This window comes from Ursus arctos, unplaced genomic scaffold (genome assembly GCF_023065955.2).
Source record: "Ursus arctos isolate Adak ecotype North America unplaced genomic scaffold, UrsArc2.0 scaffold_20, whole genome shotgun sequence".
NCBI lineage: Eukaryota > Metazoa > Chordata > Mammalia > Carnivora > Ursidae > Ursus > Ursus arctos.
In genome coordinates this window covers 40598318-40625870 of record NW_026622875.1, presented here as the reverse complement: position 1 = coordinate 40625870, position 27553 = coordinate 40598318, and the positions used below count along the sequence as shown (strand labels likewise).

At 35.9% G+C, this 27553-nt stretch overlaps 1 protein-coding gene across 2 annotated transcripts in view; it reads left to right on the top strand.

The window, feature by feature from the left end:
• Positions 1–438: 438 nt before the first annotated feature.
• TOP2B (DNA topoisomerase II beta) overlaps positions 439–27553 on the top strand; it is a 58135-nt gene continuing 31020 nt past the window's right edge. Inside the window, exons 1-8 of one of the 2 annotated variants that reach the window (XM_026496895.4) lie at positions 439–695; positions 13399–13554; positions 14424–14514; positions 15831–15894; positions 21311–21456; positions 22310–22407; positions 23540–23752; positions 26479–26652. In XM_026496895.4, coding sequence (XP_026352680.1) covers positions 633–695; positions 13399–13554; positions 14424–14514; positions 15831–15894; positions 21311–21456; positions 22310–22407; positions 23540–23752; positions 26479–26652 — 1005 coding nt within the window. In that variant the 5' untranslated portion in view covers positions 439–632. Of the gene's footprint in view, positions 696–13383; positions 13555–14423; positions 14515–15830; positions 15895–21310; positions 21457–22309; positions 22408–23539; positions 23753–26478; positions 26653–27553 lie in introns of both variants that reach the window. The other variant, XM_026496894.4, reaches the window with a different exon arrangement.

Sequence of the window (27553 nt, the reverse complement as noted above, 5' to 3'; positions counted from 1 at the left end):
CCCTCCCTGGTGTGCGAATGTGTGTGTGCGGTGTTATGCCGGACAAGAGGGAGGCGACCGCGGCGGCGGTGGCTCTGTTTATTGTCCCTCTCGGTGTGTGGATGTGAGGAAGTCGGGGGTGCAGTGCAGCCGACGAAGGCGGCCTTTGAGGCGGCGGCAGCGGCGACTCCGACAACCCCAGCGGTCGGCCTTCGCGGAGTGTGAGGAAGGACAAGGCGCCTTTGCGTCCCCGCCACGTCTGGACGCCCCGGGCTCTCCGACTGCGCTTGCCGCGCGCACCTCCGGGCCTCGGCCCGGCTCGCTGCCGCGCCCGCGGGCGGGAGAGGAGGAAGCACCGAGGCTTAGCCGCCGCCGGCCTCCTGCTTCCTTCTCCTCCACCTCTTCCTCAGCGGCGGCTCTAGGCCCGGGCGACGCGGCCACCGCGCCTCGAGTTTGAGGGCGCCGGGCGGCGCGGCCTCCTCGGCGGGCACGGCCGGGCGTCCGTCCCGGGTCTCGGCGATGGGGCGCGGGGGGCGGCGCCGCTAGGAGCACGGCGAGCGGAGCGGTCGGTGCGGAGCAGAGGGGCCCGGCGGCCGGCCGGGAGGCGGGAGCGGCGGCCGCGGCCTCGGGGCCTGTGAGTGGAGGCACCCGCCATGGCCAAGGCGGGCGGCGGCGGCGGCGCTGGAGCCGGCGGCAACGGGGCACTGACCTGGGTGGTGAGTGGAGGACCACTGGGGGGCGGGGGTCTCGGGCGCGGCATTGTTCCCGGCCCGCGGCTGGGGTGGAATTCCGCCGGGCAGTCCGGGGGTGGGGGGGGGGGAGGGAAGAGAGAGGGAAATTCGGCGTCCCGAACCGGCGCCCAGTCGGGGCTTCTGCCAGCAGAATCCCCCGCTCCCCGCCCCTTTTCTTTCTTTACCTCTATGGAGGCTCTGGCTGCGGGAGCATTATGTGCACTTGAAACTTAGGGGGACAAACCATGAACCTGACATGAAGCCCTCGCTTCATCTTTTTTCCTCTTTCTTAGAGTCTTCCGGGGCAGTCGGGCATAAGATGATGGGTATTGGCAGTAATGCTTGTGTGTTTCTGTGGGTCAACACTTTTATCTAAATGTGGCTTAAGAAAATCCCGGAGAAAGGTGTGTGTGTGTGTGTGTGTGTATCGTAAATGCAAATGAAACCATTTCTGATGCTCTGACCTCTCAAAGAAGAATGGATTTGGTGGGGAATTAGTCTAAGGCAATTTACACTTCAGAGTCTCATACGATTGAAAGCACATTCGGAATGGCTGTTTCACAGCAGTTAATATACTGTACATCGTCCATCTGTCAGGGTGGGATTATCAAAAGAAGCGTTCACCTGCGTCAGCATCGCAGGTGAAACGGGGTGGGGGCCGAATGGAGAGTGCTGGAGAGGTGACTGAAGTGCTTACTCCTGGAGTTAAAGGATTTCGGCGCTCTGTTCCTGCTGGGAAGTAGAGGAGGGAAGACCTAGAGAGATCCGATTCCCACGGCTGATCGATAATTCACTAGCATTTCACTTGCTCAGCATTAGAGTTCAGAGCAGGGTCATTTCCTACACAAAAAAGCCCAGCTCAGCCAGCTGACTTGGTTTCCAGGAGAAATATTTAAAAAGCGTTACATTTAACAGGGACTTTCGATGGATCCTCCCTCTTTTCAAAACACCCGAGGAACCTTTCATATTGGCATTTTTATTACTAATTTTTCATTTTCTCTTTGCTTGGGCGAGGTTTAGGGGAGTTGAGTAGCAGTTCTGCTGTATTAACAAGTTCTCCTTGTAAAAAGCATGTTACTGACAGCAGGAAAACATTTTAACCATTTATGTTTGGGTGCCAAGATGCTTTGCAAAATAACTTGCCAGGCTCTTATTGTTGAATTTTCTGAATTTTTTATGTTACGCCAATAATGTAGTATGAACAGACCAGAGCCAGGAGAGATAAAATGCCAGATTATAAATTAGTGGTCCATGTGGACCATTCCAGGAGGGGGGGAATGCATAAATGCAAGATAATGATTTTTAAAAATGGGTGGCCCTTAGCCCTGTTAGTAAAATCAAACAACTTCTGAAAATTGAGTTAGCCAGATGGTTCTCATTCACTATTTGGAAGTGCTAAGGACTGATTTGTGTTTCTGAGGACCTTGGATTCTGTAATGGTAAACATTTTGCTCCAAGATTGAATTGGTTGGCATTTGACATTTGATAGCAATATTTGAATTTACTGTTATTTAACTTTGTAGATAAATGACTGCTTTTTCTTTCAAGCTCAGTAGCAATCTCATTTACATAAAAAAACTCATGAAACTTAGAGGATCTCATTCAGTATCAGAAAAATTCATTTGATAATAAAATTGACTTATTAAAGATTTTTTCATTATAAAACTAATATGGGAAATGCAGTAAAAATCGCTTAATCTTTTATTTACAGATTATATCCTCTTGTATTAGACATTTATTAAAAAGGTAATCACTCCATAAGTCCACTTTAAGACTTGATGCTTGCTTTAAATTTGTCAGGTTATATGAGCATCTTTATGTCCATAATATACATCATTGATCATAGACTACTTTAATTTTATGGGAGGCAATATAGTGCAGTGGGTATGAGCATGGACTTTGATGTCAGATTGATGTAGATTCAGATCCTTTCTCCAACACATTGCAAAAGGGACCTAACCTTTCAAAGTCTGTTTTCTCATCTATAGAATAAGGTTGCATTAAGAATTAAATGAGATAACATATGTAGCCAGTGCTGGGCTAAGTAAATGTTTTTTGTTGGTGGTGGTGAAGTTCAAGAAATGTACACTCAGAATGATGAAGTTGACTTTTATATGAAGTGCTTTTAAACCAGGGTGAAAGCAAATTATTCCTTTGAAAGAATTCAGGGATTTGTTTCAGTGGTCTTCTATTTCTGCAGAGGGGTAACTTTGCCTGCTTTGTTGAAACTGGTGTTATGTTGCCACCTGCTTGTGGGTAACAGGAAGAAATAAAAATGAAATTAGTCCCTGATACCCTTCTTTTGGGAGGGGGATGGGTAATGCCATGTGTTGCTGGTATTAACTTCTGTTGGGATGCTTGCCAGCATGTAATATTAACATTGTCACTGCGTGAAAGTTTACATTTTAATACCTGAAACCACAAAGCAGAGTGGTTTAAGATTGACAGTAACTTCTCCTTTTAGTAATGTATTCAGTTTGTGTTTGATTTGCAGCATCTTAAGCAGATTTTTTTACAATTTAAAAAAAGTGAAAAACATAGTAAACTATTTTGAGTTAATATTGGCAACAGCTATGAAGGCTTCCTGAAGCAAGCAGAGTGCTTGAGTTAACTTTTATGTTCGTAAAGCTTTGATTAGTAGACCCTGTAGTCTGTCATTAAGTCATTTATAATTTTTAGGTGGTTGTAAAAACTTCTGTGGAAATACTAGAATATAATCACTGTGTGAATACTGATCTTTTTTTCTAGAATACTCTAGTAGATTTGAATATATTATAATTAAAAATATTAAGCATATAAAAAAGTGGTGGCCAGAATAATATAAGAAGCCTTCCTCCTTTTATCATGTTTCAGTGATTACGAACTCAAGGTCACCCACTTTCCCCCTCTTTATTTTGAAGTGGAGCAAATCCTAGAATTATATCACTTCATCTGTAAATATTTCAATATTTATCTCTAAAACAGAAGTGTCTTTAAAAAATAAAACCACAATTAACATTGTAGTTTTTAAAAAGTAAAATTCGATGAAATATAAGATGTACTTTTTTCTTACTGTATATATCTAATTCAAAACATTGCATACTTAAATATTGTTTAAAGATTTGTATTAAGAACTTTGCTTTAGTGGCTCATTATTGCAAGTCTGAACTCAACTAGACTTTCAAGCCAGTTCTTTCATAAACTATGTGCCCTCTCAAGTGAAATTTATTTTTTATAGTCTTCATAGTTAAATTTATCTCTTCACTGTCCCTTGGACATCATGGTTGTGTTTTTTTTTTTTTTTTTTTTTAAGATTTTTATTTACTTGAGAGATTGAGACAGAGCTCCAGAGCACGAGAGCAGGGAGGAGAAGGAGAAGCGGGGTCCCCACTGAGTAGGGAGCCTGATGTGGGGCTGATATGGGGCTCGATCCCACACTTAACGGAGTGAGCCACCCAGGCGCCCCCCTCATGGTTGTTTTTATCACGTTGCTATGCATGCTTACCTTCCATCAGGAATGCCTCTTTCTCTTATCTTTACCAGTCTAAATCTTAATTACTCTTCAAGGCTAGCTCAGAGTCTCACCAAATTTTCATCCTCCAGTTTACACTCATCTTTTTGTTACCCTTATGGGTCAAAAAACATAAATGTCTTTTTATGTAACTTTCATGCATGATAATTTTGTCTTAATTAAATTATAAACTCCTAAAGCCAGAGACCGTGTATTGTACCTACTTGTATCCTTTATACTGTTTAGCAAAGAGCTGGATTCATAATCCAACCTCAGTTATCATAACAGATTGTATAATTGACATACTAACTTCCTGAAAAGTCTATCATTATTATTATTTTTAGATTTATTTATTCATTTGAGAGAAAGAGAGGCAGGGGGAGGTAGGGGCAAAGGAGAGAGAATCCTCAGGCAGATTCCTCGCTGAGCGCAAAGCCCCCTGTGGGGCTCGATCTTAGGACCAAGGTGCCCCAAAAAGTCTACCATTATTAAGACAGGTGATCAGGTAGCAATGTTCTTTAGATATAGTCTCAAGTAACATAATAGCAGTACTTAGCAAGTGTAATTATAATTTTCTGAACCGTAGTGAGTGTTCATTTGTAGTTTTAGATCTGTTAATTACTTAGGTCTCAGTAGTTACATGTTACTAAAGACGTTAAAAAAAGTAAACCTCTTTCAGAGTTTTTTAAAAATAGGACCCTCTTTAGAGAAAAGGTGAGATCAGTATAATTATTTTCATTTGCAGAGAAGGAAATCGGGTTAGAGATTAGGTAACAAACTGTTAATCACCTGGCTAAGGCAGAAACGGGGTTGAAACCAGGTTTATCTTCTTAACCATGATTTATGCAGCCCCCCCCCCCCCCACTTTAAAAACATTGAAAACCAAAAAACCTGGGGCACCTGGATGGCTCAGTGAGTTAAGCCCCCTTACTCTTGGTTTCCGTGCAGGTGATGATCTCTGGGTCATGAGCTCTGCTCTCAGTGGGGAGTCTGGTGGAGATTCCCTCTCCCTTTCCACCTCACTCTACCCCTCCCCCATTTATGCCTGCACATGTGCGTGCTCTCTCTCTCTCTCTCAAATAAATCTTAAAAAAAACAAACAAACCATAAACCCTCATCTTTTATACCCTGATGTGACAAGATTTAAAAAAAAAAAAAAGCCTTCTGGGATATACTTGTATCTCTTTGTACTAACCTTTTTTTTACTTTGACACAAAAAGCTAGGAAATACATTTCCTTTTCAGGGTTTATGTATCTTGTTTAACAATGCTTTTTTAAGATTTCTATGAAATCAGATCACGTGGCTTCATAATTCAGCTTCTTCAAGTACTAGCTTTGGGAAAACACTTCTTCAGACTTCCATTTCCTCATCTGTAGAAAGGGAATCATGATAACGGTGGAGCTTCATGGAGCTCTTATGAGGATTGATTGAGATTATCCATTTAATTCCCATATAAGCTCTCAGGTGGGTACACACGTGTCATTTTTTCAAATCATTTGAGATAATTTTCCTATCTTTTGTCTCAGAGTAAGTGAGTTTTGTGTTTTTTTTTAATATTGTGAAATCACCACAATAAGTCAACATTCATCACCATGTAGTTACAGTTTTTTTCTTGTGATGGGGACTTTTTTTTTACTCTCCTAGCAACTTTTAAGTATTCAGTGCAGTATTGTAAACTATAGTCTCCATGCTGTGCATTACATTCCCAGGACTTCTTACTTTATAACTGGAAGTTTGTACCCATTAGTCACCTTCAACCCTGTTGCTCCCTCTAGCCCCGAATTCAGGGTTTTTGTCTTGTTTTTAGAGCCCATGTATAGGTAAGATCATACAGTATTCGTCTTTCTTTCTTTGACTTATTTCATTTAGCATAATGCTCTCAAGTTTCACTCATATCGCAAATGGCAAAAGTTCCTTCGTTTTTTATGATGGTATTCTTGTGTATGTGTGTGTATACCACATTTTCTTTATCCACTTATCACTGGATGCTTAGGTTGCTTGTGTGTTTTGGGTCTTGTAAATAATGCTTCAGTGAACATGGGGGTGCATATATCTTTCCAAATAAGTGTGTTTTTTTCTTCAGATAAATGCCCAGAAATGGAATTGCTGGATCATGTGGTAATTTTGTTTGTAATTTTTTTGAGGAAACTCCATACTGTTTTCCATAGTGCCGCACCAATTTACATTCCTACCAATGGTGCATTAGGGGTCTGTTTTTTCCACATTCTTGTCAACACTTGTTTCATGTCTTTTTGATAATAGCCATCCTGACAAGTGTGAGGTAGTATCTTACTGTGGTTTTGATTTGCGTTTCCCTGATGATTAGTGATGTTACATGTCTTTTCATGTGCCTGTTGACCATCTGTATGTCTTCTTTGGAAAAATGTTTATTCAGATCCTCTGCCCGTTTTTTAACCGGATTTTTTCTTGCTGTTGTAGGAGTTCTTTATGTATTTTGGATATTAACCTCCTATCAGATTTATCATTTGCAAATATTTTCTCCTATTCAGTAGGTTGCCTTTTCATTTTGTTTATCCTTTGCAATGCAGAAGCTTTTTAATGTGATATAGTCTCATTTATTTTTGCTTTGGTTGCCTTTGCTTTTCGTGTCACTTTCAAAAAAAAATCATTGTCAAGACCTACATCAAGGAGCTTCTATACAAGTCTTTAATTTTGAGTTAATTTTTGTGTATAGATAAGATAGGGGTCCAATTTCATTCATGCATGTGGCTGTCCAGTTGTGGCTGTCCCAACACTATTTATTTATTGAAGAGAAAGTCCTTTCCCCATTTTATATTATTGGCTCTTTTATCATAAATTAATTGACCACATATTTGTGGGTTTATTTCTGGGCTTTCTGTTTTGTTCCATTGGTCTTTGTGTCTGTTTTTATGCCAGTACCATACCGTTTTGATTACTGTGGCTTTTAATACAGTTTGAAACTGTTGACTGGGATGCCTCTAGTTCTTTTCTTTCTCAAGATTGCTTTGGCTATTTGGGGTCTTTTGTGGTTCCATACAAATTTTAAGATTGTTTTATTTCTTTGAAAAATGCTGTTGGAATTTTGATAGGGATAGGGACTTTTATTTTTTACTTTTTATTTATTTATTTTTTAAGACAGAGAGTGAGAGTGGGGAGGGGCAGAGAGAGAATGAGAGAGAATCTTAAGCAGGCTCCATGCTCAGCACAGAGCCTATCACCTGGCTCACTCTCACGACCCTGAGATCATGACCTGAGCCAAAATCAAGCATCGGACACTCAACCAACTGAGCCACTCAGGCTCCCAGTAGGGACTTTTAAACAGTATTAATTATTCCAGTCCATGAACATGGAATGTCTTTCCATTATTTGTGTCTTTAGTTTCTTTCATCAGTGTCTTAGTTTTCAGTGTATGGGTCTTTCACCTCCCTGGTTAAATTTATTCCTAAATATTCTTTTTGATTCAGTTGTAAATGGGATTGTTAATTCCTCTTTCTCATAGTTTGTTGTTATTGTACAGAAACACAACAGAGTTATGTGTATTGATTTTTGTATTCTGCAACTTTACTGGACTGCTTTGTTTTAATAGTTTTTTGATGGAGTCCTTAGGTTTTTATATGTCATCTGCAAATAGTGACAGTTTTACTTCTTGCTTTTCAATTTGGATGCCTTTTAGAGAAAGTGTATTTTTTATTTTCACAGTGGACATTTAAACATTCCTTATGATCTTAAGTATCCCTCACCTTCCATCTCTTTCCTTGTCCCTTGGTTTGGGAGGGCATTTCTTGAAGAGCATGGATGGAGGACAAAGTGTTGGTTTTGTTTTCATTAATGGTGGATAGATAGCATGGCACTCTCGGTTGTTACATGAGTGAAATATCAGTGAAAGTAACATCAAAGCATGGCAGACTTGAGGGAGAAAGGAAGGGGAGGAGATGAAACAAAAGGGTAATGTGAAGTCTGAGGGGGTCGTTTATAGAAGGTAGGAGAGGAGGCTTGTTGCCAAGGTTTTGCTAGTGCCACTCTTGTTGGCTTGGTGATGGTGAGATTTCTGTGCCGATTATGTGAATGAGTGGCTCAGTTCCTTTTTAGCAACAACTGGCAAACCATCTCCTTTCCCCTCTTTGGCAGCAATTCATTCTCTCACAGAAAAACAGGAACTGGGTGATTGCCCCAAATTGCTATATCTCACGTGACAACTCTGTGCATGGAAGAATCTTTTTTTTTTCTTTTTCCTTAACAGAATGATCTTGGTACATACTCATGCTGAAATAAAAAATTTGTTTTATTGCAATGTCTTTCTTTTCTGGTGGTTGAGAAGTATTCTTGATAAAGGTTGAGTCTTGGATAAAAGTTTTAGATCTGTATTCTTTCTCTAGGAGTTAGCCATATTGCAGAAGTGCTTAACATAGATTAATATTTTAATATAGATTTTATAGATTTTTTGGATGTTTTGTTATAATTTAAAAATTCCCAACAATGCATTGTTTAATTTGGTAGCCAGCTTTTGAACCTCAGAAAAAGTCAGTTATGGCATCATATGTGTAAACCACAAAGAATAGAATTAAAGCATTTTTAGATTTGTGGAGGATATTTTCATATGGGGTTTTTTTACATTTTTATTGTCTTCAGTTTTATGTGGGAATGAAAATGTTGCTCTGATTTCTTATGTTCTAGTGTAATTAAATGCTGGAATTATTTATTACTATAAATAGCTTGGTATTTTCTCCACACAAATTTAGGCAGTAAAATAAATTACAAAAAACTTAAATTGTAAGTTTTCAATTTTATCAAACCTTAAAATTTATTTAGAATGATTTTGGTAATTGATTATTTTTAAGGGTATATTGTGAATTTTTGTTTAGTGTGGAATAGTCACTGTAGTACAAGATATTTTACTACTATGAACATAATAAGAAAAAGAAAAGGTTAAATCATTATTTTGAATCAAAAGACCCCTTCTTTTCAATGTTTAAAATGACCATAATTCAAAAACTTAAAGAAATTTTAAAAATTAGTGAAACAAGGACTTGAAAAGCAAAAAAACTAATACAACAGCAACAAAAATAAATTTAAAAATCAAACCTGTGCCAACATATACTTGCCTCAATTAAACATGAGTATGAGGAGGTTATTACAGTTCAAGAAGAATTTTTCAACTTCTCAAGTAGAGCTAATCACAATGGGAAAATTGGTGGATTTACAAGTAAACCAAATAAGTTGTTAATGAAAACCTTAATGTACTGACATTAATGTGAAAAGTTTAACTCTCCACCCCCCAAAAATGAGCATAATTCTTTTAGCCTACAGATATAAGATATATATCAGTCTCCTTTATCATTTGTGGGCTTGAGAGTGCTTTTGTAAATGTGTAGATAGGAGTTTGCTGATCTGTTTGTATTCAAGCTAATTTCATGATCTCTTTTCCGAATATTATTAGTAACAGCGTTAAAACCAAAGAACTACTCTGGGCATTCTTTCTTTCTTCTTTCTCTTTTTCTTCTCTTTTCTTTCCTTCCTTCCTTCTTTCTTCTTCTTCTTTCCTAGAGGTAGTGGCAATAAGAGCTGGAGGGAAGATGATCAGTAGATTTTTTTCATTTCAGTTCTCAGTCCCAAGGTGTTTGTATTTATACTTATTCTAGGGATGGGACCATCCCATTGAAGGGCTGGTATAATTGTTCTCTGTCCCCTCATCCCCAGATTTTGATTTTTAGTGGCCTGGACATTATTCAGGGGGCAACTTTCTGCTAATAAAGAGGAGTTAAAAGACATCATTATTTTAGGTTTCTGTGAGAAAAGAGTTATTAGACCTCTCAGGAGAGAACCTCCTCTGTTTGCTGCTAGTAAGCCAGTGAGCAGTGCAAACTGCCATTTGTTGGGAATGGGACAGTAAAAGACAAATCTGACTGCAATGTTAATTTCTGTTTTCTACTCTGCCAAACTTGCCAGTCTTGTTTATTTTGATTTCACTTACCTTTTCGCCTAAATTCTAGTGAGAAAGTTGGAACTGCGGAAGTAATAAGTAGGTATTAACATTGCCACTAGAAAAAAGAAACCTTCGTCTTTATTCTAGTGTAATTACGTTTTCACATACATGGGCTAATAAGCTTTTAAAATACTTCTATATGGGTTCATTGTAGAAAACTAGAAAATGTGTATCAGAAAAAGTGAAAATAACTTCTATTTCTACTTCTTACAGATAATTTCGATTGATACTCTGTTGGGTGTATTTTATGTTTTTTCCTATGTGTGTATATATTACATATAATTTCTTTCTGATGAAAATGGGCTCATTTTTTATATACTCTTGTAATTTTGTTCACTAAACAGTATAGTTTTAATAAGCTAATTTAAAAATATTTGATTACATAACATTTTTATGTAAAAGATATAGCAATAAAAGTTTATATAGTCAACAAAAATAATTTTTGGTAAAAGTAACTAAAATATTTACTCAGTGAAATATCCAGGTTTCAAGATTTATATGCAAGTTTTAGTAATTATTTAATGTAAACGAGAGTTGACTTGAAATATCAACAAAAATCTCAAAACATGTTTTGTTATGATATTCTATAAATAATATGTTCCTTAATGCTTTTCATTACTTTAAAATGGTCCCTTTTTTCTTTTTCTTTTCTTTTTTTTTTTAAAGATTTTATTTCTTTATTTGACGGAGAGAGAGACAGCCAGCGAGAGAGGGAGCACAAGCAAGGGGAGTGGGAGAGGAAGAAGCAGGCTCCCAGTGGAGGAGCCTGATGTGGGGCTCGATCCCAGAATTCCGGGATCACGCCCTAAGCCGAAGGCAGACGCTTAATGACTGGGCCACCCAGGCGCCCCCCTTTTTTTTCTTTCCTTAACATCTGTCGTATATTTAGGAAAAAACATTTTGACATAAAATACTTTATATTGTCAAACTTATTTTTCATATTTACATATTATTCCTAGAGAAAATTTGACAAAGCCATACGTTTCACTCGTTCTCTGATTTTTGAGACATTATCCTTAGCAAGAATGACAACTTTTGAACTTGATAGGGGTATGTTAGGTGCAAGCCAGGCATTCCTTATTCTCAAATATCCATTTGGGAGGAAAAAGTGATTGGTAGTGAGGGGACATGGGAGAAGTTGTAAATTCTTGAAAAAGGAATGATAACGGACTTTATCTTTATTTTCCATAGTTGTGTGCCCTTTTAGTTAAGTGTAACTCATCAGGGCCAAATGTGGAAGCCCCAATTAGGTAGATGTGAGTCCCTGATTAAGTCTAATCTTGAAGATGTTTTCTTAGTTGTGGGATTTGGAGTCGTAGCCTGGGATCAGAAAGCTTTTACTTCCATGGTTATTGTTAAGTTCCTCATCTTTATGCCAATGATTGAAAACAGTTCTAAGTTAATGGTAAGAAGTTACCTCCCTTTGATTCCATAGCATTTATTGTCGGTAAACACTTGCTAAGAGTGTGATCTTAGTCCTTACTATTCTGATGACCCATTAGACAAAATCAATTATGCTTTTACCTTTGGATTTGTTTCTATAAATAAATCTGCTATCTCATGAAAAGCAAGGAACATGATTAGAAATTTGGAGACTGGTTTTTTAAAAATGTAGTATATTTCTGGCTAGTTCATCATCTAACTCGACAGAAATAGACTATGAAGATTTTATGAAACACCTACTTTCTTTTGTCCAAAGCTATTTTTAATTGTCTCAGAGCAGTGTTAATGTGTAACTTTATAAATGAAAGAATGTATAAGAATATAGTTTAAAATACAGGAAATGAGTTGTTCATAATACTTTATTTTGCAATATTAAGTCTCTTTAATTTTATGTAAAATTTATGGTACTGGAAGATTATAATTAATATTTGAATTTCCATAGTGTTTGTATGTTATAGCTCTTGTCCTGGTTTAGAGTGCTCAGAGGTTATGTATTTGATTTTTTTAAAAAAGATTTTATTTATTTATTCGCGCGCGAGCACAAGAGCGGGGAGGGTCAGAAGCAGATACCGTGCTGAGCAGGGAGCCCTGGGGGAGGGTGGGGGATGGACAAGGACTCAATCCTGGGACTCCAGGATTATGACCTGAGCTGAAGGCTGTCACTTAACCAACTGAGCCACCCAGGAGCCCATGTACTTGATTTTTAAACATACGTTGTTCAAATGTAGACTACATGTAATGACTTTTTTTTTTTCAAATATTAACTTTAAAGATAATGGTATGGCTATGTGTGGGACCTGAATTAAAATGGCTTATTACTTGTTCAGATTCATAAAATCTCTTCCATTGTTTGTCTTCTGACTGCTTCATTTCTACTTAAGTTCAAGGACTTGTGAAGATATTTCAATTTTCATTTTGTCTAATATGTGAATTATTTTTTGACTGTGAAAAAACATGGCATTATAGCACCTTTCTTTTAGTAGCGTGTCTTATTTGTCAATATTAGGAAATTCCAGAATGAGAGAGTGTGTTCTCTGCTCTTAAGAAGACAGAGAAATCTCCAGACCTTGGGGATTTTGAGTTTGTGATCCTTATCTACTGTAGAAATGTTTAGAATTAGGGTCACCAACCTCTGTTTCCTTGGAACTGGCACAGAAACTAGAATCAGCGGGTACCTCAGTAGTGGGGCACCTAGCACTGATTTATAAGGAATTATTGACATGACCTATAAAAGTGTGAAATTTGAGATTTCATAAGCCATGCTTAGTATTTTCAGCTGTAAGCAGCGTACATTAACTACATAGTTACTATTTTGTGTAGGTTACTTTTGCCCACTCTTGACAATAATCTTCAGTGGCTTAATGGCAGGGAACTGATATGTAGAAGATTTGAGGACTCCTGCAGGTAGCCAGATTCAGTTATTGTGAACCTATAACCTGACCAGAACTCATATTCCTTGAAAAGTTTTGAGGATTGTAAAAATTAACTTGATAACTTACAGAATTGGGAAATGTTTATATTTCTGGATTGAATAGATGTAGGCAGTTCTAGTTATTCCAGTGACTATGTATACCTTAGTCAAAACTGCAGTATTACACTATAGCATAAAAAGAACTGGACTGTCAGTAAATAGACCTGTGTTCTCTTTAAGACTTAAAAATCAGGCTCAGAGATAATTTTGTCATTAAAAAGAAAACCTATGGCATGTATCCATATACATTTTAGCGTACCCCCTTGGTAGGTTATTTAAATTTGATTTTTTGGTTAATTTTAGACTCTTTTTGATCAGAACAATGCTGCAAAAAAAGAAGAGTCAGAAACTGCAAACAAAAATGATTCTTCAAAGAAGTTGTCTGTTGAGAGAGTGTATCAGAAAAAGACACAACTTGAACATATTCTCCTTCGTCCTGATACATATATTGGGTCAGTGGAACCATTGACACAGGTAATTATTTGTTCAATTTTGAGATTAGGAGATGTGTATCTATATCTACTTTTTAATAAAATTTTTGTGATTGTATGCTTTGTAAGTACATGATTTCATGTCTCTGTGCTCATAAGCAAAGTAGGGAGAGAGACCTAAGAGAGGTAGAAATGTCTTCATTTTCTGCTAAAGATAAAAAGCTCGGAGATATAAACTAAAAGAGCTAGGAAGTATAGAGGAAAATGGTAGTGTGTGAACTTTTTAAAAGTCCTTACGTTTATGCTGTGGTTTGTTTCAAATTCTACGATGTGTACATATACACTAATGACTAATGCTTACTGTGGACTTGGCTTGCACATATTATCTTGTCTGATTCTAACAATTTTGGAAAGTGGTACTGTTATCTGCATTTTATAGATGAGGAAACTGAAGTTTAAATAAATTTAAATAACTTGCTTAGATCCCTCAACTAGTAAGAGCTGGGATTTAAAGCTAGGTCTCTGGCTCCAAAGTCATGCTGTGTTCATATTATTTTACTCTGTACTCCTTATAGAAAATATAGAGCATGAAGTAAAAGTGTAAAGTAAATATAAGATTTTTTTTCTATTTTATTTAAATATTGTTTCAACAATTCTTGGTGCCTTAATAAGCTGACTTTATATATAAGAATACAGACTCAATACAAAATGAATAATTTCTCTATTTTGAAGTTATTTAAATTGAATGTGAATATAGTGAGGTTGAGTGCAAGTGAAGTAGCATATGTTTTTCTACTTTGAAGATCTAAGTATTTACAGAGGAAATGACAGATGTGGGTTTATACTATGTAAAACTGATGTTAAATGCTTTTTTTACCCCATAAGTCCTTTTGAATTTTTTTTATAATGCAGCTAATGTGGGTATATGATGAAGATGTAGGAATGAATTGCAGAGAGGTTACCTTTGTGCCAGGTTTATACAAGATCTTTGATGAAATTTTGGGTGAGTACTTGCCTAAGATTTAACTCCTCTCTGTCCTTTGATACACACACACATCCGTGTGTATATAAAGCCTGACATACAGTATAAATCTTAAAGGCATATCTCTGGCTTCTATGCTGAATATAAATGTTCTTAAGAAAATTTTGTACTCACTGTAATATTTTCATATCTGTGCACATCATATCTTTGCGTTTATCTGTAAAATGAATGTGTTGTATTTGATCAGTGAGCCACAGTTGGTTTGTAATCTTGTATGTGTAGTCATCTGAAGGTTGCATGCATCCCAGTCACCAGGAGGCATGTTAAAAATAGAGATTACAGGGCCCGATCCTTGTAGATTTGGTGATTTTGCTGTGAGACACGTAAAATTGTTTTTCACCAACAAATCAGGAATTTCTGTTGGGCAGCCAAGTTTGACCACCATTGTTCTGAATGATCTCTGTTTTTTCCAAATCACATGATAAATCACAATGAAGTGTGGATGCTTAATTGATTCCTGGGGGATGCTTGCACTTTGGAAATATTTTTAGCAGCACTTTGTAGAGACTCTGGGCTCTGCTACCTTATTAGTGCCACTTGAGGTTTACTGGACAGCTGGGTTGTGTGGGTCTCTGAGCTTGTTCTGGTCGCTCTTTGGGGAAAGGATAGGGAGTAAAACTGGTTACTTTTATACTTTTCACTCTTGCTTCCCAGCTATCCACTTGATTTTACTTTTATGTTACATAGTGTTTACCAGGAACATATTTTTTCTATGATTGAAGTTGAATTTGACAGCTAGCTTGTGTTAAAATTGGTGTAGTCAGTGGTTAATGTATACAAATATATTATCAGTTATAGTGCATAGGATTTAGAATTTTGATTTCTCTAAGGATGCTGATGACTTTGTCTTTCTAATTTAAAAATAACTGATTTTAGCTCAACCTGTGTATGAAACCACAAGTTTTTTGAGATCAAGAGAAAGTAGTTGTTTCCAAGATAAAGTGTAATTAAACTCAATTTTTTTTTCTTTTAGCTCTAACCTGGATTGGGGGGGGGTTGTAACCTGCAGATGTTTATTTTTGTTTTTATGTATCACAAAATCTGCCCTTCCCCTACCCCCATTTTGTAGTAGAAGACATAATAGTAATTTAGTGTGATGTAAAATTTAAGAATATTATTTAGAAAATAAAGTTGTTATTAGAAGTTAGTAGCAATAATTTCAATAACTATTACCATATATAAATGTTTATATTAAGTAGGGATATGCATGCAGTTGTCATATAGTTATTTATATAACTTTATATATTTTATTACTCATTAAAATATTTAATTTGTAGTTAATGCAGCTGACAACAAACAGAGGGATAAGAATATGACCTGTATTAAAGTTTCTATTGATCCGTAAGTATATTTCAAGTTTAGTTTTTTTTTATGTTGTTTTATTCTGATAGGTCCCAAACAAATACTCCTCAAATGAATACCGTATACAGTTAGTACTCCTAAAGTTTCCCTGTTGTTTGAGATCTTGTTATTTTTGCCTCTTTTAGCCAGAATATACTACACTTTTATAGTTTCCTCTGTCATTCGTGATCTTTTACTCCAAAGTACTTCCTTATGGAAGCACTTGGATGGAAACCCATTTTTCTCCTTCTTTGATGTTGTGGATATTGTTGCAGGTGATTACAGTAGTCACTCAATCCTTCCTTCTTGCCTTTGCTTTGGGAGTCAAGGCTAAGTTATATTATGGATTAAATTTATTTGTTATGGCCAGTATTTGGGTTTTTCCATTATTTATAACATCATTTGTAAATTAGGAACTGCTGGTATTATAGAATATACCAGGCATTCAGCTAATTAGATCTCGCTGAAGGGGAGTGAAAATAATACCATTTTAACTTAGAAATACTACCATTACATTGACCCTGTTTTCAACAGCATGCCTTTTGTAAAATATTGCATTACATTTACATTTATAATTTTATTAGTAATTTAGAATGATGTTAAGAATTTTCTCTGACATGAAAATTTAACCAATTCAGGTATAGTCTCACTGTCACTAATCTAATTTTAGATGGTATGGTTAAGATTAATGTGTATTTATATATGAAAATATAACTTATATTTGGTTATACCATGAAGTTAGCTGTATAATAAAATATTACCACATAACTATGCTGTTGAAGTTCTAGATTTTTCTTTTTCTTTCATTTTTTTTCCCATTTGGATCTTTTCTACAATGAATACATTCTTGAGGATTTATGTGGTAAGGTGCACAGGACACTTATAAATTGTAATTATGCAGACGTTTAAAATAGTTGTAAGGAAATTTTAGCTTCAAGATTCACTTTCTTCTATATTTAGGAAATTGTCAGTTAAAAATAGTATCATTTATTATGCTTTGGGAGAGTAGCTAGTGAGTAGTAATAGATGTTGAATGTCAGATATCCTTAAGCTTTTTAAAATTTGGTATGGAAAGATTCTGAAAACTAAGGAAGAAGGAGCTCTCTCTTAAATACATTCTTGATGAATATGGTTACAGTTACAGTTGGTTCTTTTTATCTTAATTATTTTGGCCACATTAATCCAGCAACATGGATTTAAACAGTTTACATAGAATCCCATCATAACAAAGTGATCAAGAAGTGAGCTATAAAACAACTCTGTAGACTGAATAGTGACTCTTGGTGGCATGCTTTTTACCTTAAAATTTGTTACAGATTCTGAACAGAGTAAGTCTATGTAACTAATGCCTTTAGTGATTTCTTTCTCCCTTTTCAGTGAGCAACATTTTTTATGGGCATAAGAGTGACATAGATTATAACTAAATTTATTTAGTTCTTAATGACAGTCAGATACCAGTTTTTCTAATTTATCTCTGTTATTTTAATTCTGCTAGAAAGTTCTTTTATTTCAATAAAAGACAGAAATTCATAGCTACTTCCAGGGAAGAAGATGTGAATTTTACTCTTTTTGTTGATAAATCATTGATGAGAGACTATTGAATCTTTCTCCTGCTTTTAATTGAAATATACATATGTATTTAAAATTGGCCGTAGACAAGCATTTTGGGAGATGTTGCTGATCCTTAGATTTTGTTACTTATTTATATTGTATTTCTGAATTTTAACCGTAACATTTTGTCTTTTGTGAATTTCCTCCCATAAGTTCATTCCTTATTTTTTCTTCTATGTATAATACAGAACTAATGATATTTTTATAAAAATGAATTTTAATCCAGAGACATAATTTAAGATTTGTTATTTAAGAAGTTATTTAAAAGCAGAATTGAAATGGGAAGACATGCTATTCTGCTGTTTATTTCATTGACCCAGTTTTCTGCTGTCCATTTTTGATATCCTCTGTTTCATTCTTTTTAACATTTCATATAGCAGATTTAAAATTTTTCTTTGTGCGTGTGTGTACATGAATTCTGTGTAAAGGACAGAAATTTTGATAGTTAATGGGTTAAGTGTGGAGGTTATACAGCACAGCTTACCTCTTATTCTTTCAATAGTACTCTGTAATATGGGGGTAAAATTTAAATAACAACCATGCTTGTAAAAGGCATAAGAATACATTAGCAAGGGGTACCATGCAGAATTTGGACAGCTATTTTACAAAATTAGAGAATTTGAAGCAACTTTTTACAAAGGAGCTTAAAGCTCTTTATACGATGGTTAGTATTTGCTGGCGTCTATCTGATTAAAAACAAATGTGGAAGGCACATTAACCAGAGTTCTAACAGTCCTTCTGTTTTAAGTATTCTTGTTTATTTGGGGTTAAAACTCTTAAATATGCAGCTTTAAAAAATAGTACACACTCATATTGAAATATGTATACAGATTCATTTTTATTTTTTTTAAAAGGTGGGATTATATACTTTTCCTGTTTTTATTTGACATTTTGTGGACAGCCTTTGTTATTAAGTTACATTGATCTACTTAAATCTTTTTAACTATTGCTAATTATTTTATTATGTCAACATATCATAATTTAGCCTCTTAACAGTTCATGAATATTATTTAGATTGTTTTCCAGGTTTCTTTTTAGCTTTAAATATTTCAAAACTATTTGTAGCTTATTCAAGCACAGTATTCTTTTTCCTAATATTTCTCCGCAGATTATTGATGGAGCAAAGAATATAGTTCTAGAACTCTGAATCATTGTTTAGAGCTTACAGAACTAAATGCCAGATCTAGGAAGTGATACATATTGAAATTTTTCAATGGAGGTGACTTTGATAGAAAGTTCAAGTTTCATACTTCATACTCATACAGACTTACTGAATGTAGGAGATGTCAGGCCTTATTTTTTTAAAACTGTGATAAAGATAATTTACAAAATACGTATCTTAATTATAGTACCATGTATGATATGCTGAATTGGATGAAAAAAATTTTAAAGGTCATGAGTGTATTGGCTTTTGTATAATTCTGAGATGTTTAAGATCTGTAATTTTCCATTCATTGCCTTTCTTTATTTTCATCAGAATTCTTCTCTATTAATTTTAAGCCTAACACTAAAAACTATTTGGAAGTCTATTTTTTTTTTCTTGTCATGACACTTGTCTTTTTTTTTTTATTTTAATGTTTTTTTCTTATTATGTTAGTCATCATACAGTACATCCCTGGTTTCCGATGTAAAGTTCGATGATTCATTAGTTGCGTATAACACCCAGTGCACCATGCAATACGTGCCCTCCTTACTACCCATCACCAGTCTATCCCATTCCCCCCTCCCCCTCCCCTCTGAAGCCCTCAGTTTGTTTCTCATAGTCCATAGTCTCTCATGCTTCAGCTGTGTATTCTGTAGAGAGTGTTTACCCACAAGCGAGATAATCTAATCATCTCCTGAGGTACCAATCTGTTCAATAGGCTGGGTAAAAGGCTTAATGGAGAACTGAAGTCATAAACTGACTCTGAGAGTTAGGATAAATTTTGGGTTGACAAAAAGTAAAATGACATTAAGGCAAGGGAAAGACCAATAAAGAAACGGAAGAATTGGGAATGAACATTCAGGACAAGTAATAAACCGACTTGAAGGAAAAACAGGATACATGTTGCTAAATAGTGGAAATTAAATTCGACTGTAATTAAAGATGTGGATAATGGGCTGTGAACATGCAGTAGAGGACTTTTAAGTTGATCTACAATATTTAAGGACATACCAGTCTAGACTTGTTATTGGCATTTGGAATGAAGAAACGACTGAATACTGATAATAGATGAATCTAAGAGAATGATCAGGAGATCTGAATTAAAAAATGCTATCAAAATTTGAGCCTAGGACATTTGAAGAGTTGAACCTGTATTGGACAATGAGAGAAAGAAAAGTTGGTTGCTGGTTAGGGAAAGAAGAAGATGTGCTAAAAGTTATTTGTTAGTTTCCTTCCTTCCTTCCTTCCTTCCTTCCTTCCTTCCTTCCTTCCTTCCTTCCTTCCTTCCCTCCTTCCTTCCCTCCTTCCTTCCTTCCCTCCTTCCTTCCTTCCCTCCTTCCTTCCTTCCCTCCTTCCTTCCTTCCCTCCTTCCCTCCTTCCTTCCTTCCCTCCTTCCTTCCTTCCTTCCCTCCTTCCTTCCTTCCCTCCTTCCTTCCTTCCCTCCTTCCCTCCTTCCTTCCTTCCTTCCTTCCTTCCTTCCTTCCTTCCTATTTAATTTGATTTTATTAATTGATTTCCCCCTGGATATGTGGTTTTAATTAATTTTGGCTTTTATAGCAAAGTTTTTAGTTGTGTAACTATTTCTAAACCTCTTCAGAGATTAAGGTATGTATGTATGAGTGAAACTATATATCTAAGAATAATTATGAATCAGATTGTCAATTTTTAAGCCAATTCTTAGTGTTGGTTATGAAGCTGTGTTTCTTTTTTTTTTTTAAGATTTTATTTATTTATTCGACAGAGATAGAGACAGCCAGCGAGAGAGGGAACACAAGCAGGGGGAGTGGGAGAGGAAGAAGCAGGCTCATAGCAGAGGAGCCTGATGTGGGGCTCGATCCCACAGCGCCGGGATCACGCCCTGAGCCGAAGGCAGACGCTTAACTGCTGTGCCACCCAGGCGCCCCTGAAGCTGTGTTTCTTTGCAAATTTGGCTTTTAAATGGGTAAAGGCATTATAGTATATACTACTCAAAATGATAGAGTAGGTGAAATTTTCCATCAGGACTACTGCCTATCTCAAGTTGCTATTAGCTATAGGAGCCTCTACTGCATAGCATTCAGGCTTAAATCGTGGTTTTGTGATAGGAAAACCTAAAAAACCTAAAATAGGTAAAATCTAGATGTTTTAAAACCATTAAAATTAGGTTATGACAGTGATTGCCACAATACAAACAACCCTGTAATATTTAGGGTGAGAATGGAATACATTTTACACTGTTTGTCCTTTCCATATGTACTGCTGCAACAGTTAGGGAGTGAAAATGGCAATGGCTGCTGGCTCTGCAGAGCTTGTGGTTCACAGGTGGTATACTGGTAGAATGAAGCAGGAAGATCATGGCTAATATATATGAAAACAGAATCTGGAGCTGACTTCTTGTAAAAGCTTCACCGCTTTTACTATTTTCTGGGAGGTTGAGAGGAGTTTCGTTTCTTGAGAAATTTTTCAGTATTCCCTGTAGGTCTTAGTGGCTCTAATTTGAGTTATGACTCAGGTAGAAATGTGTGTCCTTAGCAAGTATTTTCTTGAAAGATGAGTATCTTCCAATTAGTAGTGGCTGGCGTTTTGCTTATAATTAGTGAGGTTTGTTCTGGATTACTTTACCTTTTATGGAAATTAATATTAAACCATGTTAAGCTCTAAACTCTGCTTGTTTATTTACAGTGAATCAAATATTGTAAGCATTTGGAATAATGGGAAAGGCATTCCAGTAGTAGAACACAAAGTAGAGAAAGTTTATGTTCCTGCGTTAATTTTTGGACAGCTTTTAACATCCAGTAACTATGATGATGATGAGAAAAAAGTAACAGGTAAAGTCTAAACGGCTGATTGGAATTTTTATTGAATTTTCTTTATATTTCCAACATAAAATTTAGCTATTCCTGTATAAAATATTACAGAAAAGGAAACCTGTGTAGCTTTATTGTGAGAGAATTCTTTTCAGAATTATTATCTATAAAAAACTATCATGTGTAAGTATTATTTTGATTATAGTCTGACAGAGACATTTTAAAAGCTTAATTGATAGTACTTTGGCTTATGCTACAACTCCTGGAACTCTAACCTGGCTGACAATTTGAGTTTCAAATTAGAGTACTGATGGAAGTCAGATGTATGATTCCTATAAATGTGAATTTCTTATTGCAAAAGACATTTTTGATATCAGTTAAATTCTAAACTGTTTTACGAGGGTCAAGATTGCAAATCTGGGTTTTATAAATAGAGTTGAAGTGCTTTGATCAAACCAAATGTTTTTCTGCTTATTTCCATTGCTCAGGTGGGTTGATGGTTTTTATTTATTTTTCATAACCAAAGCTTTAGGAACTGATAGAGATTACATTTTTGTAATAGAGAAGTAACTTTGATAGAAAGCTCAGATTTAATACTCACATAGATTTACTTGATTATAGGAGATAGCAAGCTTAATTTTTTTGAAATTGACGAAGTTAATGAATCTACAAAATTCATGTTAATTATATTACTGTATGTGCATAATCTTAATTGTATTTTTCTTTAAATGAAAAAATCTAAATATACTCTGAAATATTTGGTGATTGTTAAAATAATGCAGTAAGTGGAACTATTTTGCAACAGACCTGTCCCATGGTAGGAAGTTCCTAAAATCCTTTTCATTAAACCTTTCACATTTGATTGTTCTTACAGGTGGTCGCAATGGTTACGGTGCAAAACTTTGTAATATTTTCAGTACAAAGTTTACAGTAGAAACTGCTTGCAAAGAATACAAACATAGTTTTAAGCAGGTATGATAGAAAAGTGTCTAATTTTTGTGTGTGTGTGTTGTGTTGGTTTGCTAAGATAATGGAACCTTAGGTAAATGGCAGTGATGCCTATATCACTTTTTTTTTTTTTAAGACATTAAGCATGTCAATAAAGACTTCAGAAAGCCTAGGAGATTTACATAAATCTGTCTTTCTCCTGTCCCTTGAAAACGAAGAGCTTTATTTAATAGACTTTTTCTTTAACATTGTTAAGAATTACTGATAATGCCTGGAACCTTACAGACTAATTGAAATGTATCCACTTAGCATATTTGAAAAATTCCTCATTGATTCATCAAATTCATATTTCAAAATTCAGTCTTTACTCTGGTAGGCCTTTGAAAATAGTTTGAAATTTTACATAAGCTAAAGTAATTTGATCAGGGAAAGCATACTTAAACTTATTTCTGTAAAATTCTAAATGGTTATGTTGAAGAATTTGAAAGTTATTTTACTAATAGTGTATAAAGTTGTGCAGTTCATTTTGCTTATTTTCAAATGAGGTTATTATAATAGTGTTCCCCTCCTCCCTTATCTGTGGTTTCACTTTCCACGGTTTTAGTTACCCGCGGTCAACCGCGGTTCAGAAGCAAATGATCCTCCTTCTGACATATCGTTGGAAGGTCAGTAGTAGCTTAATGTTCTGTCACAGTGCCTACATCATTCACCTCACTTCATCTTGTCATGTAGACATTTTATCATCTCACATCATCTAAGAAGGTTGAGTATAGTACAATAAGATATTTAGAGAGAGAAAGACCACATTCATATAACTTTTAGTAAAGTGTAATTGTTCTATTTTATTAATTATTATTAATCTCTTACTGTGCCTAATTTATAAATTAAGCTTTATCATAGGTGTGTACAGAAAAAACATAGTATATATAGAGTTTGGTACTATCCATGGTTTCTGGTCTTGGAACATAGATAGGGACTACTGTAGTAGTTTTTTAAATTTATTTCATCTCTAATATCAGTTTCAAGGATTTGTTTGGTTTGTTGTAAAGCTGGAAAATGGATATAGTTATGGTAAATGAATGTATTTCATGAACTGAGTATGTATTATAAAATATAGAATCATTATAGAAATATTTGAGTATTTTTTCTTTTAAAGACATGGATGAATAACATGATGAAGACTTCTGAAGCCAAAATTAAGCATTTTGATGGTGAAGATTATACATGCATAACATTCCAACCAGATCTGTCTAAATTTAAGATGGAAAAACTTGACAAGGATATTGTGGCCCTCATGACCAGAAGAGCTTATGATTTGGCTGGTTCATGCAAGGGGGTCAAGGTCATGTTTAATGGGAAGAAATTGCCCGTAAGTGTCTTCTAAAATAGCAAATGCTTTGTTATTTTCTGGGTACCTTATAGTTAAATCTAACTCCTTTTAGATTTTAGAGCAATTAAAAATACAATACAGGATTCTATTTTACTTTCATTTATTCCATATCCAGAGCTCCTGATTTCTTGGTATAGCTCTAAGTTTCTGATCTTAATCATATTTCTTCTGCCTGGATATCTTTAATTTCTTTTAGGTAGGTCTGGCAATAAATTCCCTCAGTCTGTTTGAGAGAGTATTTTCCTTCACTTTCAAGAGAGATGGAATTTCACTGGATATAGAATTATGGGTTTACACTATTTTTCTTTTAATGTCATCCAGTTGTCTCGTTTGCATGGTTTCTGCTTAGGTGTTTCTACGGGGGTTTGTTTTTGTTTTTTTCATGTTGTGTATTTTTTCATTATATTTTCCTGAGCTTCTTGGATCTGTTTGGTGTCTGTCACTAATTTTGGAAAAATTTTGGCCATTATTTACAAATATTTCTTTGCTGTTCTTCTGGTATTCCAGTTATGCATAGTTTATATAGTTTGGTATTGTCCTAAGCTCCTGGATGTTTTGCTGCTTTATTCACTATTTTCTCTTTGTGTTTCAGTTTGTTTAGTTTCTGTTGCCCTATTTTTAAGTTCACTATTTTTTTCCTTTAATATGTCATGTCTGTTGATGAGTCTGCCAGTGGTATCCTTCATATCTCCTTCTGTGTCTTTGATTCCTAACATTTCCATTTGATTCTTGCTTACAGCGTCCATCTCTCCACTGAAGTTGTATATTCTCTGCCTTTTCCATTAGAGCCTTTAACATATTAATCAGTTATTTTAAATGCCTTATATGATAGTTAAAACATCTGTGACATATCTGAGTCCGGTTCTCATGATTGCTTTGTCTTTTCAGTCTGTTTTTTCTTGCCTTTTGGCATGCCTCTAAGCTTTTGTCGACAATCAGCCACATCGTATAGGATAGTAGATATAGAGTATATATATAGTATAGGTTTGTTGTTACGGGCACCAGAAACTTAAAATTCTTCCTTGTTTTTGTCTTTTGTTTTTGGGCCTTGCCTTGGAGCTGCCCCTCAAGAAGGGTCTGTCTCTGCAGCCCTACCCACTGAAACCCAGTTATTATTGGAGGCCTGTTAACATGGTGGTAGGTTGTAGGATACTTACGTCTGATTGAGTCTCAAGACTTTGGAGTACATACTTGCCCTGTTTCTCAGGGGTTTGGCCTTCACAAGTGTTTCTACCTCTCCTCTAGAGGTAGAGATTTTTCCTCTGCCCTTTATTTTCTTCCCCTAACTGCAGCATGTATCCACCAGTATTCTCATTTAGTATTCTTCAGGCTCCCTGCTCCTTAAAATAAACTTTTTTTTTTTTTCCCACTTAAATGAGATGGGAGTGGGATGAGGTAGGGCTGGAATTATTATTATTTTTTTCACTTATTCAGTTGGCATTTATTTATTATTTTTTTTAATTTAATGATTTTTTATTATATTAGTCACCATACAGTACATCCCCGGTTTCCGATGTAAAGTTCGATGATTCATTAGTTGCGTATAACACCCAGTGCACCATGCAATACGTGCCCTCCTTACTACCCATCACCGGTCTATCCCAATCCCCCACCCCCCTCCCCTCTGAGGCCCTCAGTTGGTTTCTCATAGTCCATAGTCTCTCATGTTTCATTCCCCCTTCTGATTACCCCCCTTTCTTTATCCCTTTCTTCCGCTACCGATCATCCTAGTTCTTATGTTCCATAGATGAGAGAAACCATATGATAGTTGTCTTTCTCTGCTAGGGCTGGAATTATTTTATTCGAGCTATAGTGATATTTTACCAATACTCTTTAGCAGTATCCTTCCCCCTACAAATTAAGGTTTTTGTTTTGTTTTGTTTTGCTTTTGTGGATGGGATGGGTAAGGGAGATGAGTCTGGGTGGCATTCCCAGTGGCTGCTATTATTCTCTCCCCCAACCAGCAGCACTGTGGTGGGGGGAGCTTTTTCTAGATTTTCCCTGACCTTCCCTGTGAGAACCTGCTGGAGTTTCTGAAGAAAAAGCCTGTAAGTGTAGGAACCCCTTATGATGACAGTCCTCAGGTACTTCACATGCTCATACTATCCACACTTGTCCTACAGCAACTTGTCAGAATTTCTGGCTTAATGTAGCTTTCGGTTTATATGGCATTAGGCAGCTTCTGCCTCACTTAAGCAAATTGCTTAGTATTCTGTGTCTCCCTACAGACATCTGTTTCTCTTCAGACTCAGGATGGCCAGCTGTCCTGTGAATTCAGTTTTTTTAAGGGTTCTTGAAAAATCAGTTTGCTGTCTGACCAGCTGTTTTCTTGTAAGGGCAGAAGCTTCTTTTCTTTTCTTCTTTTCTTCTCCTTTTTTTTTTTCTTTAAGCCTTCTGTATGTCTGAACTCAAACTAGACATCTACTTTGTCATTTTAAAACTTAAACTTTCGAAAGAGTTTATAATAATTTACCTGTCCAGCTGTCCCTTCATAACCTCTCTTTATCAGGTTCATATAGAAATGAATTCCTTTTTAAAGGGCAGGGATCAAGGAATAGAATGGGGGAAGTCATGAAGGTTTGGATCTGAGGAGTAAGAGCTGTTGTGAATGAGGGAAAATGAAAGTGTAAGAGTACCTGATGGCATTCACCTAGTTGAGTTGTCAATATAAGATTGTTTATTAGTTTTGGTTTTCAAATTAATAGGTAAATGGATTTCGCAGTTATGTAGATCTTTATGTGAAAGACAAGTTGGATGAAACTGGAGTGGCCCTGAAAGTTATTCATGAACTTGCAAATGAAAGATGGGATGTTTGTCTCACGCTTAGTGAAAAGGGATTCCAGCAAATCAGCTTTGTAAATAGTATTGCAACAACAAAAGTAAGTGTGCTAATTTTTTGTTGCCATGTCAGTGATAGAACAATGCTTCATTAAAAACAAAATAAAAATCAATAACAATAACAAAAACCCCAAATCTGCTTTTGTGAAATCAAAATTGGCTTATGAAAATGAAAGCTTATTTTCTATTAAAACAACTCTTATAATTTATATAAACATCCATTGAGCATTGAGTTGATATGATTAGTGTTTATAGTTGAATACATTTATATTTATGAATTTAGAATGTTAACACATTCCTTAGTCTGTTCGGAGTTCAGACTGTAAAAGAAAGAATAATAGGAGAGGAGTCTGTTTTGGGGTCAGATTGCAGAACATGTTACATGCCACTCTAAGAGTTTGAGCACTCTTCTGTAGGCTTTTGGATTTCAAAAGTGAATGAAATTTTTCTTGTCTAAGAGCATTTGTCCATTGATCATAATAAAGTCTTAGGCAATATAAGCATGTATTCTAGAATAATATAAAGCAGTCATTTGGTAATTTGTCACTCTTGTTCAAGTTTTAACTTATTTTTTTTAATACTCGTTTTTTATAATCTAGCATCACTTCCTCAAGTCAACAAATTTTGCATCAGTTACGATTGCATTTTGTTATATGTAATAGAAACCTAATATACAGTGGCAATAAAGATATAAAGGTTTTATTTTTTCTTATAACTGGAGACAGGGAGTCTTAGTTTGGTACAGTGACTCTACAGCATCACCACGGACCAGGCTATTCCTGGCTTTCTTTTCTGCCATCCTCAGCATGTGGCTTTCATTCTCATGCCTTTAAGATACCTGCTGTCTTCTCTATACCTCAATTCCAGATTCAATGGAGAGAGAAAGGGACTGGGCAAATGTGTATACCAACTAAATCACTCCCTTTTTATCAGGAATACAGT